Source organism: Panulirus ornatus, chromosome 42 (assembly GCF_036320965.1).
Source record: "Panulirus ornatus isolate Po-2019 chromosome 42, ASM3632096v1, whole genome shotgun sequence".
Lineage (NCBI taxonomy): Eukaryota > Metazoa > Arthropoda > Malacostraca > Decapoda > Palinuridae > Panulirus > Panulirus ornatus.
The window spans coordinates 12173809-12187628 of NC_092265.1; the positions used below are offsets into that span (position 1 = coordinate 12173809).

Here is a 13820-nt window from a genome sequence, read left to right on the forward strand (position 1 = left end):
CTACCTGAAGCAACATATCCTGATCACCGACCAAAGTGGTCAGGACAACACATCAGCACCAGTAAACAACATGTTTTATTTAAGCAAACTTCAGTTTGCAAGGATAACCTGTCTCGGAATCAAAATGATCACTTATGCTCGCAAGAAAAAGGTTTTTCACATACGATTCCCGTCTTTCTTTATGAAGGGACTGGATTCTGACTCAAGATAATGCTACACTCACAGGTAACAGTATTTCTCGGTGCCGAATCGTGGGTGTCAGATTTACAAGCAACAAATTCTTAATGACATACAACATGACCCTTGGGAGAGGCGGGATCCTTACGACGATTCACAATGTGTTCACAAGTAACAGGATCCGAGTCATGTTCATCGTAAGCAGGCTGCAGGATTTTTACTCACTTCTACTGCGCATGAGTAAGGTCAATCGGCCACTGGGATACAGGCGAAAACTAGTTTGATCCGGAGCAAAAGAAGCGGTTCCATGGCTCTAATTGGCTTGACACAGAGGCAAAAAGCTTGCCAGGATCCCTTGACCCTGTGTAGCTAAAGGCAATAACTTCCCCCGACGGGATTACGGAAGAGATAATACGACAACTGGTCCAGTGGACCTTCTTTATAAAGTACTGTACATTCAAGGATGCTTCAGGTTTCTTCGCGCGATTCATTTACGTCGATCGGAAATAACTGTGGTCCCAACGGTGATCCGTGAGGAACTCCACTCGTCACCTTGTTCGATTGAGGCGTCGCTCACCGATGTTCTCTTTCCCTGTCAATCATTGTTTCCAGTTTTTAGAGGTCGTTTCATTAATACCAACCTGATCATTGATCTTCTCTACAATCCTGTTATGAAGTACAGCGTCATACCAAGCTGATCATTCATCATCTTTACAGTCCTGTTATGAAGTACAGCGTCATACCAACCTGATCATTCATCATCTTTACAGTCCTGTTATGCAGTACAGCGTCATACCAACCTGATCATTCATCATCTTTACAGTCCTGTTATGAAGTACAGCGTCATACCAACCTGATCATTCATCTTCTTTACATTCCTGTTATGAAGTACAGCGTCATACCAACCTGATCATTCATCTTTACTATCCTGTTATGAAGTACAGCGTCATACCAACCTGACCATTCATCTTTACTATCCTGTTATGAAATACAGCGTCATACCAACCTGACCATTCATCTTTACTATCCTGTTATGAAGTACAGCGTCGAAGGCCTTGTGGTGGACCAATACCAGACAAGCGACGCGACCCACGTTCAGCCACCGTAACCTGTATATAAATGATCGTATTTTCGTTTCCAAATTCTTCTTCGTCTTCTGCTAAAGATCAGAGGTCTCTCCAACTTTTCCAGTCTTTCAAGTTTACCTTCTGGATGATCTTCATGATTCTCCCTGGATTCTGTCTTTTTCGTTAGAATAAATTGTCTTGATCTTCACAAGTCACCCGTAGCTAAGGCTGTGATGGTACCACTCTACTGTCTTCTGTCACTGCAACGGTTAACCTGTTTTTGTCTTCTCTTCTGTCCCTTTGGACTTCCTAGTTCCCTTCACAATGTTTACCTCAGCTGGATGTCCTTTCGTTGCCAGTGCCTTCGGAATTTCCTGTGTGTGTGTGTGTGTGTGTGTGTGTGTGTGTGATTACCTGATCGTACTGTACGAGTAGGAAGTTCTACACTCATGAAGCCCCATCTCTTGAACTTTTTCTACTCTGTTCGCTGTCCACATTCACACTGTCTTCACTCGATGTCCACATTCGCAATTTCTTCGCACAGTTTTTTTCCATTTATTCATTACTCATACCACATGGGCTTCGTTACATCTTTTCAAACAATTTTCATGCTTACTGTCAGACTCCGGCCTTGGGTTGTCTTGTCCTTGCATCTTTCGAAGGAGTGTTCACTGCCTACATCACCATTCTGATCAAGTCACCCCTTACTCTCCTGTCTTCCCTGCTCGACGGATTCAAGGCTTCTACCAGATGCCTGTAACTCATCTCTCTAAATCCTGGTACCATACTCGCTGTCCTCCTCTATAGCCTCTTCTTTAGCTCTTTGTGCTTCTTTTAAGTGCGGTGACCAAACCTGAGAAGCTTGTTCTTGCTTGAGCCTCATGCAGAAATATGAAGAGTTTGCTGAATATTTCCTTATTCATGAACTTAAACGGATTTCTAATATTTGCCAACAGACAGGTTTCTCCCTCACTGTTGTTCTCTTATGGTGGGACTCTGGCGACAGGCTAGGGACGGCGGCGGGAGGGTCGACCCCCAAGGCTCATCCCACACACACACAGATTCCAGCAGCTTGTTTTCTGCACGGTAAAAGGCTTCTTTTTCTCTGCGTTCCATCCTCATTGCTTTACTCGGGTTGAAGTTCCTCGACTGTGGAGTTTTGTCACGTTCCCCTTGTAAGATGATGCAATCATCCTCGCTTTTTTTACTTCCATCATGACATTGGCATCACCTACAAACATGTTCATGCAGAAGTTCAATCCTTCTGGCAAGTCATTCACATAGAAAAACAAAATAATGATAAAAAAAAAAAACAGTGGCCCCAAAACGGAACCCTGAGGCACGCCACTGGTGACCTCGACCCATTTCGAGAAGGCCCCCTCTACCTTCGTCCTTTGTTCCCTTTCGCTGAAATACAATCTACCCGGCGAGGGAGTCTCCACCTTCTTCCTGCCTGAAGATACGGCTTCTTTGACATCTTCTTATGCGGCATTGTGTTAGATGCTTTCTCGTGGCACAGATATACTAGACAATCCACCTAAGTCCTCTCTTTCGTCTATACCGGAGCTCGCTCTCTCACACAAGCCTAGGATGTACGTGATGCACGACCTCCTCTCCCTGCAATGGTGTTGTCTGTATCTTGGCGCAAGAAAGTCATCCACTTGCTTTCTAATGGTCTTTTCCAGTACCTCGCAGACCACAATCGTCAGGAAGACCGGTTTACTATAATTCAGCGCATAATGTATTTCCTCCTCCGTTCCCTCGGCACTTTACCTTTCTCCAGCGACATCGTAAGCATCATTTCAAGTAGTCTTGTTGGCTACAGATGAGGGCGTCTCTAACACCGCGAGCAAGAGCCTTTACTCCCTGCACGTACAAAATGGCTTTTTCGTCGGGGAAAACGAAGACAGGAAACTGATGATTACGGTAATTTATTACTTTTTACTCAAGGGTGAATCAAAGCTACATTACCCTACTTGCTGAGTGGATAATCCACGTACCAACTTTTTCAACTTTTTTTTTTTTCTAAGCTAGGACGGCAAGGGCAGCTGAGGCCCTATTCAAGGCCATTCCATAAATGATATATATATATATATATATATATATATATATATATATATATATATATATATATACACACACACACACACACACACACACCTTAACCTGACCCAGGTACCCATTTTATCGACAAACCCCTATGAGTAAATGAACAGCTTGGTTGACAGTGGACCGACTGCCTTAACCAGGATTCGAACCTATGCGCTCGACCCTGGTCGGCCTGTGAATGCGTCACGGTCAGGAACGCTAACGGGTTACATCTCCACCATATATAGAGAAATTTCAACACGACAATGACCCTTAAATGGGTCAAGGTTCCTTTTATTCTCGGTTTGTCTTTTGTAGATATATCTTTATTTACTGTAAGCCAACTCTCATCCATCTCACCGGTATTGGAGATATATGGTGTCTTCCATTTTGAAAACATTCCATAACTTGGCAGTGTGTGTGTGTGTGTGTGTGTGTGTGTGTGCAGATTCAGTCTCGGACAAAATTCCTGCGTCACGCTTGGTCGAAGCTGTACCGATCCCTGTGTCGGGAAGAGTCGGTCCAGCTTCGAGCAGACGTGTGTACACGGAGACTTCAAGACTTAAAAGAGACGCCCCCCCAGGCCTTCATCCGTGACTGCTCGTATCTCAACATGCACAGTACATAATGTGTGGATGTGTCTTGCCTGTACGTGTGAGCCAGAACACATTCCCCCGCATCCTGGGGTAAGTATACTGAGGCGTAATAACCTGCCTCACTCACTCGTATCCTGAGGTTAACTACGTGTACTACGGCGTAGTAGCCTGCATCACTCACTCAAGATTCGGGTTAATCCGGTTTGGAAAAAAAAAAAAAAAATTGCCCCCCTCCCTCCCTCAGAAAGAACCAGCCCTTGTTCACAAACGTGCCGCTGCCATGGCTACTCGTCCAGCAACAGGCAAGAAAACCCATTCATATCTTGAATCACTTTCTCAGTTTTCATCTTCCGTCATCCCCTTTTTCTCCTTAAGAAATCCAGGGTTTACTGTGACGGTCGTGGTGTTCTTCTTCTTCCACGGGTTCCTGTAACACCATCCAGGTATTTTAATGCAACCAGAACTAATGATTATGGTGAGCGTCGTTGATAACAGGGTGTTGATACTGACTTCTGTAACCATCTTGTCCACTTCGTAGCAACGACTTTTCGAATATGAGTGTTGCCAACGCGAACCCTATGGACAAAAATGAAATATTCCTCTTGTACGTCTGAGTGTAGGAGCGGATCTGTTGTGAGGCAGGACGTGTCGCCTACACTTGTGCCAAGTGGATGACCACAAGACCTCCATATGACACGCCGTGTGATTGGCCAGCCGAAGGTACACTGTGCAAGTCCTCGCCCCATTGGTGGAGGCGTCTGGCCTCCACGTTCTTTACCCGCCGCCTCTGGAAACTGCCTCCCTCTGCCCCGCAATTATCGTTCAACCCTGAATCAAAACTTATGGAAGATTCCTGGGATCATTGAGCACAAAGGCTTGCTGTGATCACGTACACTCACTGAGGACCTTCTTCATCACAAACGGAAACGAAGTGGGTCACCCAGCACTTCGTGACTGGTATACAACGGGCGAGAGCGGAGACTGTAAAAGTGGCTGGTGTAGCGGTGGTGAACGAAGATTAGCGGTGTGGTGGCGGTGAGGGTCAGGTGGGAGGGTAGCCAGCCTGGCGGGATCTACCATGCCCAGGTGCCACTCGTGCACACACTCCCTGGACACAGGCACACGCCCGCCCCGGACTGCTCCTTCCCTGCCTGCTTCCCGAGCCACGCCTCGCCTCCCCGGCAACACAAGACGTCGTCGTCCCGCGTGGACCGAGTGCACACATCGTGACAGTGACTTCAGTAGTGTTGAAGCCGAGCGTAAAAAAAAAAAAAACAATTATTTCAGTGACTGCCATTGAGTTCAGGCTTCAGGCTCGAAAGAGGAGTGAGAACTTCCGTTGATAGACAGTAAGACAACCGAGTTCAAAGCTGACGTTGGAGGAGAACTGTGGTGTATTACTCTGAGTATTGGCCGTGCTATCCAGACCTGGTGACAAGGTCGTCTGCATAACCGCTTCCCGCCCAAATCTTGGGAGCGCCATCCGTGGTGTAACAGGAATTACTACACTCGGACCCAGCAAGTGACCATCGCCAAGATGTGGGAAAAACTAGCGAATGACATAAAGGTCAACCTCCTGTCCTCAGACCTGATGCCCCTGAAGTTTCTCTTCTTCATGTTGTATGCAGGTAAGTCTCGTCTTCCCAGTGGTGTCTGTAGAGTTAGGGGGCGATAGTCACGGTGTCATCTGCCCTAATGATGCCCCCACGTGGGCATACTGTGCGACATTCACGTTGTCCTCTTCCTTCTTGTACCCACGGCTGACATCCACAGACAGCTGGTGTCTGGGTCATCTTAATATCACATTTGCATTATTAATTTCCTGTTGACTTTGTGTATATCAACATCCAGCAGCTCATGTCTTAACAAGGAATGGGTGGGGAGACCAGTGAGTGAGGCACACGAGTGAGTGAGGGGCACCAGAGTGTGAGGCATACCAGTGAGTAAGGGGCACCAGTGCGTGAGGCACACGAGTGAGTGAGGGGCACCAGTGTGTGAGGCACACGAGTGAGTGAGGGGCACCAGTGTGTGAGGCATACTAGTGAGGGGCACCAGTGTGTGAGGCATTCTAGGGAGTGAGATGCACCAGTGTGTGAGGCACACGAGTGAGTGAGGGGCACCAGTGTGTGAGGCATACTAGTGAGGGGCACCAGTGTGTGAGGCACACGAGTGAGTGAGGGGCACCAGTGTGTGAGGCATACTAGTGAGGGGCACCAGTGTGTGAGGCACACGAGTGAGTGAGGGGCACCAGTGTGTGAGGCATACTAGTGAGGGGCACCAGAGTGTGAGGCATACTAGTGAGGGGCACCAGTGTGTGAGGCACACGAGTGAGTGAGGGGCACCAGTGTGTGAGGCACACGAGTGAGTGAGGGGCACCAGTGTGTGAGGCATACTAGTGAGGGGCACCAGTGTGTGAGGCATACTAGTGAGGGGCACCAGTGTGTGAGGCACACGAGTGAGTGAGGGGCACCAGTGTGTGAGGCATACTAGTGAGGGGCACCAGTGTGTGAGGCATACTAGTGAGGGGCACCAGTGTGTGAGGCACACGAGTGAGTGAGGGGCACCAGTGTGTGAGGCACACGAGTGAGTGAGGGGCACCAGTGTGTGAGGCACACGAGTGAGTGAGGGGCACCAGTGTGTGAGGCACACGAGTGAGTGAGGGGCACCAGTGTGTGAGGCATACTAGTGAGGGGCACCAGTGTGTGAGGCATACTAGTGAGGGGCACCAGTGTGTGAGGCATACTAGTGAGGGGCACCAGAGTGTGAGGCATACTAGTGAGGGGCACCAGTGTGTGAGGCACACGAGTGAGTGAGGGGCACCAGTGTGTGAGGCACACGAGTGAGTGAGGGGCACCAGTGTGTGAGGCACACGAGTGAGTGAGGGGCACCAGTGTGTGAGGCACACGAGTGAGTGAGGGGCACCAGTGTGTGAGGCACACGAGTGAGTGAGGGGCACCAGTGTGTGAGGCATACTAGTGAGGGGCACCAGTGTGTGAGGCATACTAGTGAGGGGCACCAGTGTGTGAGGCACACGAGTGAGTGAGGGGCACCAGTGTGTGAGGCATACTAGTGAGGGGCACCAGTGTGTGAGGCACACGAGTGAGTGAGGGGCACCAGTGTGTGAGGCACACGAGTGAGTGAGGGGCACCAGAGTGTGAGGCATACCAGTGAGTAAGGGGCACCAGTGCGTGAGGCACACGAGTGAGTGAGGGGCACCAGTGTGTGAGGCACACGAGTGAGTGAGGGGCACCAGAGTGTGAGGCATACTAGTGAGGGGCACCAGTGTGTGAGGCATACTAGTGAGGGGCACCAGAGTGTGAGGCATACTAGTGAGGGGCACCAGTGTGTGAGGCACACGAGTGAGTGAGGGGCACCAGTGTGTGAGGCATACTAGTGAGGGGCACCAGTGTGTGAGGCACACGAGTGAGTGAGGGGCACCAGTGTGTGAGGCATACTAGTGAGGGGCACCAGTGTGTGAGGCACACGAGTGAGTGAGGGGCACCAGTGTGTGAGGCATACTAGTGAGGGGCACCAGTGTGTGAGGCACACGAGTGAGTGAGGGGCACCAGTGTGTGAGGCACACGAGTGAGTGAGGGGCACCAGAGTGTGAGGCATACTAGTGAGGGGCACCAGTGTGTGAGGCATACTAGTGAGGGGCACCAGAGTGTGAGGCATACTAGTGAGGGGCACCAGTGTGTGAGGCATACTAGTGAGGGGCACCAGTGTGTGAGGCATACTAGTGAGGGGCACCAGTGTGTGAGGCATACTAGTGAGGGGCACCAGTGTGTGAGGCACACGAGTGAGTGAGGGGCACCAGTGTGTGAGGCATACTAGTGAGGGGCACCAGTGTGTGAGGCACACGAGTGAGTGAGGGGCACCAGTGTGTGAGGCATACTAGTGAGGGGCACCAGTGTGTGAGGCACACGAGTGAGTGAGGGGCACCAGTGTGTGAGGCATACTAGTGAGGGGCACCAGTGTGTGAGGCACACGAGTGAGTGAGGGGCACCAGTGTGTGAGGCACACGAGTGAGTGAGGGGCACCAGTGTGTGAGGCACACGAGTGAGTGAGGGGCACCAGTGTGTGAGGCACACGAGTGAGTGAGGGGCACCAGTGTGTGAGGCACACTAGTGAGGGGCACCAGTGTGTGAGGCATACTAGTGAGGGGCACCAGTGTGTGAGGCATACTAGTGAGGGGCACCAGTGTGTGAGGCATACTAGTGAGGGGCACCAGTGTGTGAGGCATACTAGTGAGGGGCACCAGTGTGTGAGGCACACGAGTGAGTGAGGGGCACCAGTGTGTGAGGCATACTAGTGAGGGGCACCAGTGTGTGAGGCACACGAGTGAGTGAGGGGCACCAGTGTGTGAGGCACACGAGTGAGTGAGGGGCACCAGTGTGTGAGGCATACTAGTGAGGGGCACCAGTGTGTGAGGCATACTAGTGAGGGGCACCAGTGTGTGAGGCATACTAGTGAGGGGCACCAGTGTGTGAGGCACACGAGTGAGTGAGGGGCACCAGTGTGTGAGGCATACTAGTGAGGGGCACCAGTGTGTGAGGCATACTAGTGAGGGGCACCAGAGTGTGAGGCATACCAGTGAGTAAGGGGCACCAGTGCGTGAGGCACACGAGTGAGTGAGGGGCACCAGTGTGTGAGGCACACGAGTGAGTGAGGGGCACCAGTGTGTGAGGCACACGAGTGAGTGAGGGGCACCAGTGTGTGAGGCATACTAGTGAGGGGCACCAGTGTGTGAGGCACACGAGTGAGTGAGGGGCACCAGAGTGTGAGGCATACCAGTGAGTAAGGGGCACCAGTGCGTGAGGCACACGAGTGAGTGAGGGGCACCAGAGTGTGAGGCATACTAGTGAGGGGCACCAGTGTGTGAGGCACACGAGTGAGTGAGGGGCACCAGTGTGTGAGGCACACGAGTGAGTGAGGGGCACCAGTGTGTGAGGCACACGAGTGAGTGAGGGGCACCAGAGTGTGAGGCATACTAGTGAGGGGCACCAGTGTGTGAGGCATACTAGTGAGGGGCACCAGTGTGTGAGGCACACGAGTGAGTGAGGGGCACCAGTGTGTGAGGCATACTAGTGAGGGGCACCAGTGTGTGAGGCATACTAGTGAGGGGCACCAGTGTGTGAGGCACACGAGTGAGTGAGGGGCACCAGTGTGTGAGGCATACTAGTGAGGGGCACCAGTGTGTGAGGCATACTAGTGAGGGGCACCAGTGTGTGAGGCATACTAGTGAGGGGCACCAGTGTGTGAGGCACACGAGTGAGTGAGGGGCACCAGTGTGTGAGGCATACTAGTGAGGGGCACCAGTGTGTGAGGCACACGAGTGAGTGAGGGGCACCAGTGTGTGAGGCATACTAGTGAGGGGCACCAGTGTGTGAGGCATACTAGTGAGGGGCACCAGTGTGTGAGGCATACTAGTGAGGGGTACGGTTGTAGATATGGAACTGTGGTTTCATTGCATTACACATGGGAGCTAGAGAATGGATGTGAGCGGGTGTGGCCTTTCTTCGTCTATTCCTGGCGCTGCCTCGCCGACGCAGGAAACGACAATGTTAGTTTCTCAGTTTTTCTAACCACAGGTTTAGCTTCATCAGATAAAAGTGTGAATTAAATGTCCTATACTCCTTTTCACTTTCTGAAAAACATTAGACGTTTTCGGCATACGGACACTGTCCATCTTCAGTCAAATTGACAATAAATATTGCAACATAATATAGAGAACAGACATGCATCACATCTTGTAGTGTTACAAATGTGAGCGATAACGCGGATACTATGTCGATTGGTGGACCGTGTTCCCTCGGAGTTCGTTGGGTTAACGGTTGGGAGGTTTGCCTGAGATTTCCGCACCTGGGAGAGTCCGGTGAAGGTAGAACGGTAGAGTCATCTGGTTTGCAGTAGAGAATAATTGCCGAGTCGAAACTTGTCCTGTGCTCTGATGATTCATGGAAGGATTATAATCTCTTACGTACATGGTATCTGTAGTCTCGTGGAGTCGCGGCAAATGTTTGGGTACAATCGTGTTTTCAGCGAGATACTGACGACCGAGATTCACGCTTGTCACTGTTGCACATGGAGTTGAAGACGTCCGCTCTGAAGACGAAGTAGTCGTACCGATGTAGTTCACGTTGTTGCGAAGTTTACACCCTTCACCTGTGCAGGAGTACTTGTAAACTACATTGGTTGACCGTAGCGGGTTATTGGCCTATGTGAGATTGTATCACATCATGTAATCAATCACTAGTTTTCTTGTTTTCGTAGAAAACGATGATGCAAAGATGATCATCAGGGATGTTACAGGTAATGTTCCTATGTATCATCTCCTTCAGAATACTTCCATCAGTTCGATAGCCTGGCAGGAGACATCTGGTTTTTGTAGGAAACTTAATGAGCAGTTCCAGGTTGTACTCGACGTGTGGGTTACCTTGTCGAGTTTGGAGGAACACATTCGTCTCTCAGTCAATTATTTTATCAGAAAAAAAAAGAATTGTTAACAAAATTTGCTTGACTCTGGTGATCTCTAGGTGGAAGAGGTTCCATCATGACAAGTTCCTGTACGCACGACCTAGTGAGGCTCTGATGATGCTTAATTTGTACCTATCAGGGCACTCACTCGTAGCCTTCAGACACCTGCCCAGATTGGAAGACTTAACGTTATCATGTCTGTATCAAGAAAGGGAGGGAGTCTTGTTGTCCATACCCAACTCGTAGCCTCCATAACCTTCTGTAGCGTCTTCGGATGTTTTTCGTTCCTTATGACGACCCAAATGTCATCGGCATATCGGCAGTGCGTTGCCGGAGAGGCGTTGCTGTCTAGCAATTCTTGGTCTTCTACAAGTCAGCTACGTTGGAATGTCCATGACCGACATTCTCCGTAGCTCTCCACCAACTGGGCCTTTTGGAATCACTAGATGTAGAGAGTTTGTTTACTAATGTTCAAGTGGAATCTCCATTGAGATAATATTCAATAAAGTCTACGATCACCCATCAAGACCAACACCCAAGATCCTTAGCACCATATGGGAAGGCCTACTGTGTGCTTGTACCACCGAAGCCCCACGCCGCAGCCATGATGGGATGGTACACTATATTATCAGGTCGAGGAGGTCGCCATGGGCTTTCCACTGAGCCCAACGTTTACTGACTTCTACCCGTGCCAAGTAGGAAAGCAAGTTTTACATGACACCAACATCCGTCGCACTACGCACTGCCGATACCTCGATAACATTTGGGTCTTTATCATCCAAGACATCGAATAAATATTAAAAGAGGTCACGAGCTGGAACTTTTGTGAACCGAGATGAAACGTCAAAAGCTTACCAGTTTGAAATCACAATCAACGTTGATATCATCAAGCTTGTTAACTAAATTTGCATTGTTCAGTTATTAACTCTAACTCCTGTACTACGAGAATTATCCCTGAATCTTCAATATTGAATAAATTAAGAATCTTAGCATTAATATCAGTGAACGTCTGTACAAATTGGATAGCTTTATTGTTGATACAATTTGTAAACTGTTACCTTTCTTGTCCACATAATAAATGTTATGATATGCATGTTGCCAGACTTGAACGCACCCGACCTCCATTCGAGTAGTCACTTGTTTACCAAATGGCGTCTCTTCGTTGCATATCAAGCGACTGTTATATTTCGTTCTTGTATCTCCCCTGATGATGTGGTCATTACACGAAAGTGCACTTGGGAACTTACTGTGTTTCATTTCCCCGTGGATTAGAAGGAATTTACTTGATTACACACTCAATTGTAATCTTTTCCAATATATATATATATATATATATATATATATATATATATATATATATATATATATATATATATATACAATAATACTAATAAAACTTGCCGTCCTGACCTGGATTAGCCTTCTTTAGCGCTCCCGCAGAACCCACAAAGCAGGCTGCGTCCATCCGGTGGGACTGGGACCATAGATTAAGCAGCGTCGTGAACCTGTGTATATACCAGTACGAGGCGAGTCCAGGATAGTTGATAAGTAAGCGTTCATGGTGGTCACAGTATGGATGGCGTATCCTGAGGGGTTTAGGTGTAGGAATTCCATGCTGTTACCTTTGAGATCTCGAAAGGTTTGAGTTTTTGGACGGAGGCGCGGCACCGGGCTCCGATTTCTTAGCTCCCCCCACTCTTTAGGCTTTCCTTTCTCGCGCTGTTCTCTCACTAGTCCCAGCTTCGCTTTCGGTCGGTCTATTTGTGAAATTCCATTTGTTTCTTGCATTTAAACTCTGGCCTCGAAGAGGACCTTTGTTTGTGCTCAGGGCCTTCGGCTCCCGAGCCAAAGTTTCCTTCACCTGACAAACCATAGTCTGGCTATCACACCATCATGACACGGAGAAATACTTCTCTCACACCTCACGTATCAAGTGGGACCTACCATGGTGCGCTATGGCAGGTCTATCCTGAAGGAATAATATGAACGTTACACAAGTCATAACCTGGGAGGAACCCACCCAAGCAGCGCAGGCAGCAAAGGTTAGCTACCGAATACTTTTTTTTCCCTCCCAGATTTGGAAATATCTAAATCAGATCTGAATTACTTTTTAATTCTGATTCTGAATAGAATCGTGTTCTGGGTGACGAGGAAAGCAGATGGCTGGGTGTATATTGTATGAAGGGCCCCATGCACTTAATGGGCGTCAGCAGGATCATTCGCTAGGAATGTTAATTCTCAGGGAGTCAACACTGGTAGCAGTAAACATTTTCTTACGCGCTAAAAATTTCCTGAATTGCCTGACAATCATTGCAAAACATCGTATTTCCTAATGTCTGACGCTTACAGCAAGGTGAAGGGCCACAGTGGCTCCCTCGGTAGCGACCTTGGTAGTTCTGTAGAGGTCGTTTCCGCCAAAGTACACAAGAGCAGAGGTCAACAAAAACAGACACACACATTATCTCACGCAACCATGCGCGCGTCCATACAAAAACACGATAATTTCTGGGAATCTTTCTGTTCGTTACGTTCCTTTGCAAGTACCTTGAAGAGAAACGAAAATATAACCATGCGAAGGGTGAATTAAGGATGGCGCTGACTATAACTGGACATACAGAAACAAATATCAAAGTATGGGATTCAGTCACAACACTTGCTTGATTCAGTCCTCATCTACGGAACGTGCAATATATTCGATGTTACATGACCATGGAGGGAGAATTCTACACAGCCGGGGTGAACATAAGGAGTTGAGGACTGTGGTGATGAGGACTGGTGTATGGTCTTGTGTTAAACCAAGACATCAAATACTGTCCTGCAACTGCAAATGACCGACCTACACCCGCAAATGACCGACCTACACCCCGCACATGACCGACCTACGCCCGCAAGTGACCGACCTACGCCCGCACATGACCGACCTACACCTGCACATGACCGACCTACACAGGACCAACCTATGCCTGCAAATGACCGACCTACACCTGCACATGACCGACCTACACCTGCAAATGACCGACCTACGCCCGCAAATGACCGACCTACGCCCGCAAATGACCGACCTACGCCTGCACATGACCGACCTACGCCCGCAAATGACCGACCTACACCCCGTACATGACCGACCTACGCCCGCACATGACCGACCTACGCCCGCAAATGACCGACCTACGCCCGCAAATGACCGACTTACACCTGCAAATGACCGACCTACGCCCGCAAATGACCAACCTACACCTGCACATGACCGACCTACACCTGCACATGACCGACCTACACCTGCACATGACCGACCTACACCTGCACAGGACCAACCTAAGCCTGCACATGATCGACCCACACCTGCACATGACCGACCCACACCTGCAAGTGACCGACCTACACCTGCAAGTGACCGACCTACACTTGAAGTCCT

The 13820-nt window shown here is 49.4% G+C and overlaps 1 protein-coding gene across 1 annotated transcript in view; it reads left to right on the forward strand.

Annotated features, from left to right (window-relative positions):
- Positions 1–4994: 4994 nt before the first annotated feature.
- Positions 4995–13820, forward strand: part of LOC139761904 (major facilitator superfamily domain-containing protein 6-like) — a 63751-nt gene continuing 54925 nt past the window's right edge. The window contains exon 1 of the mRNA XM_071686521.1: positions 4995–5556. Within this exon, the coding sequence (XP_071542622.1) occupies positions 5466–5556 (91 nt within the window). The 5' untranslated portion in view covers positions 4995–5465. The remainder of the gene's footprint in view (positions 5557–13820) is intronic.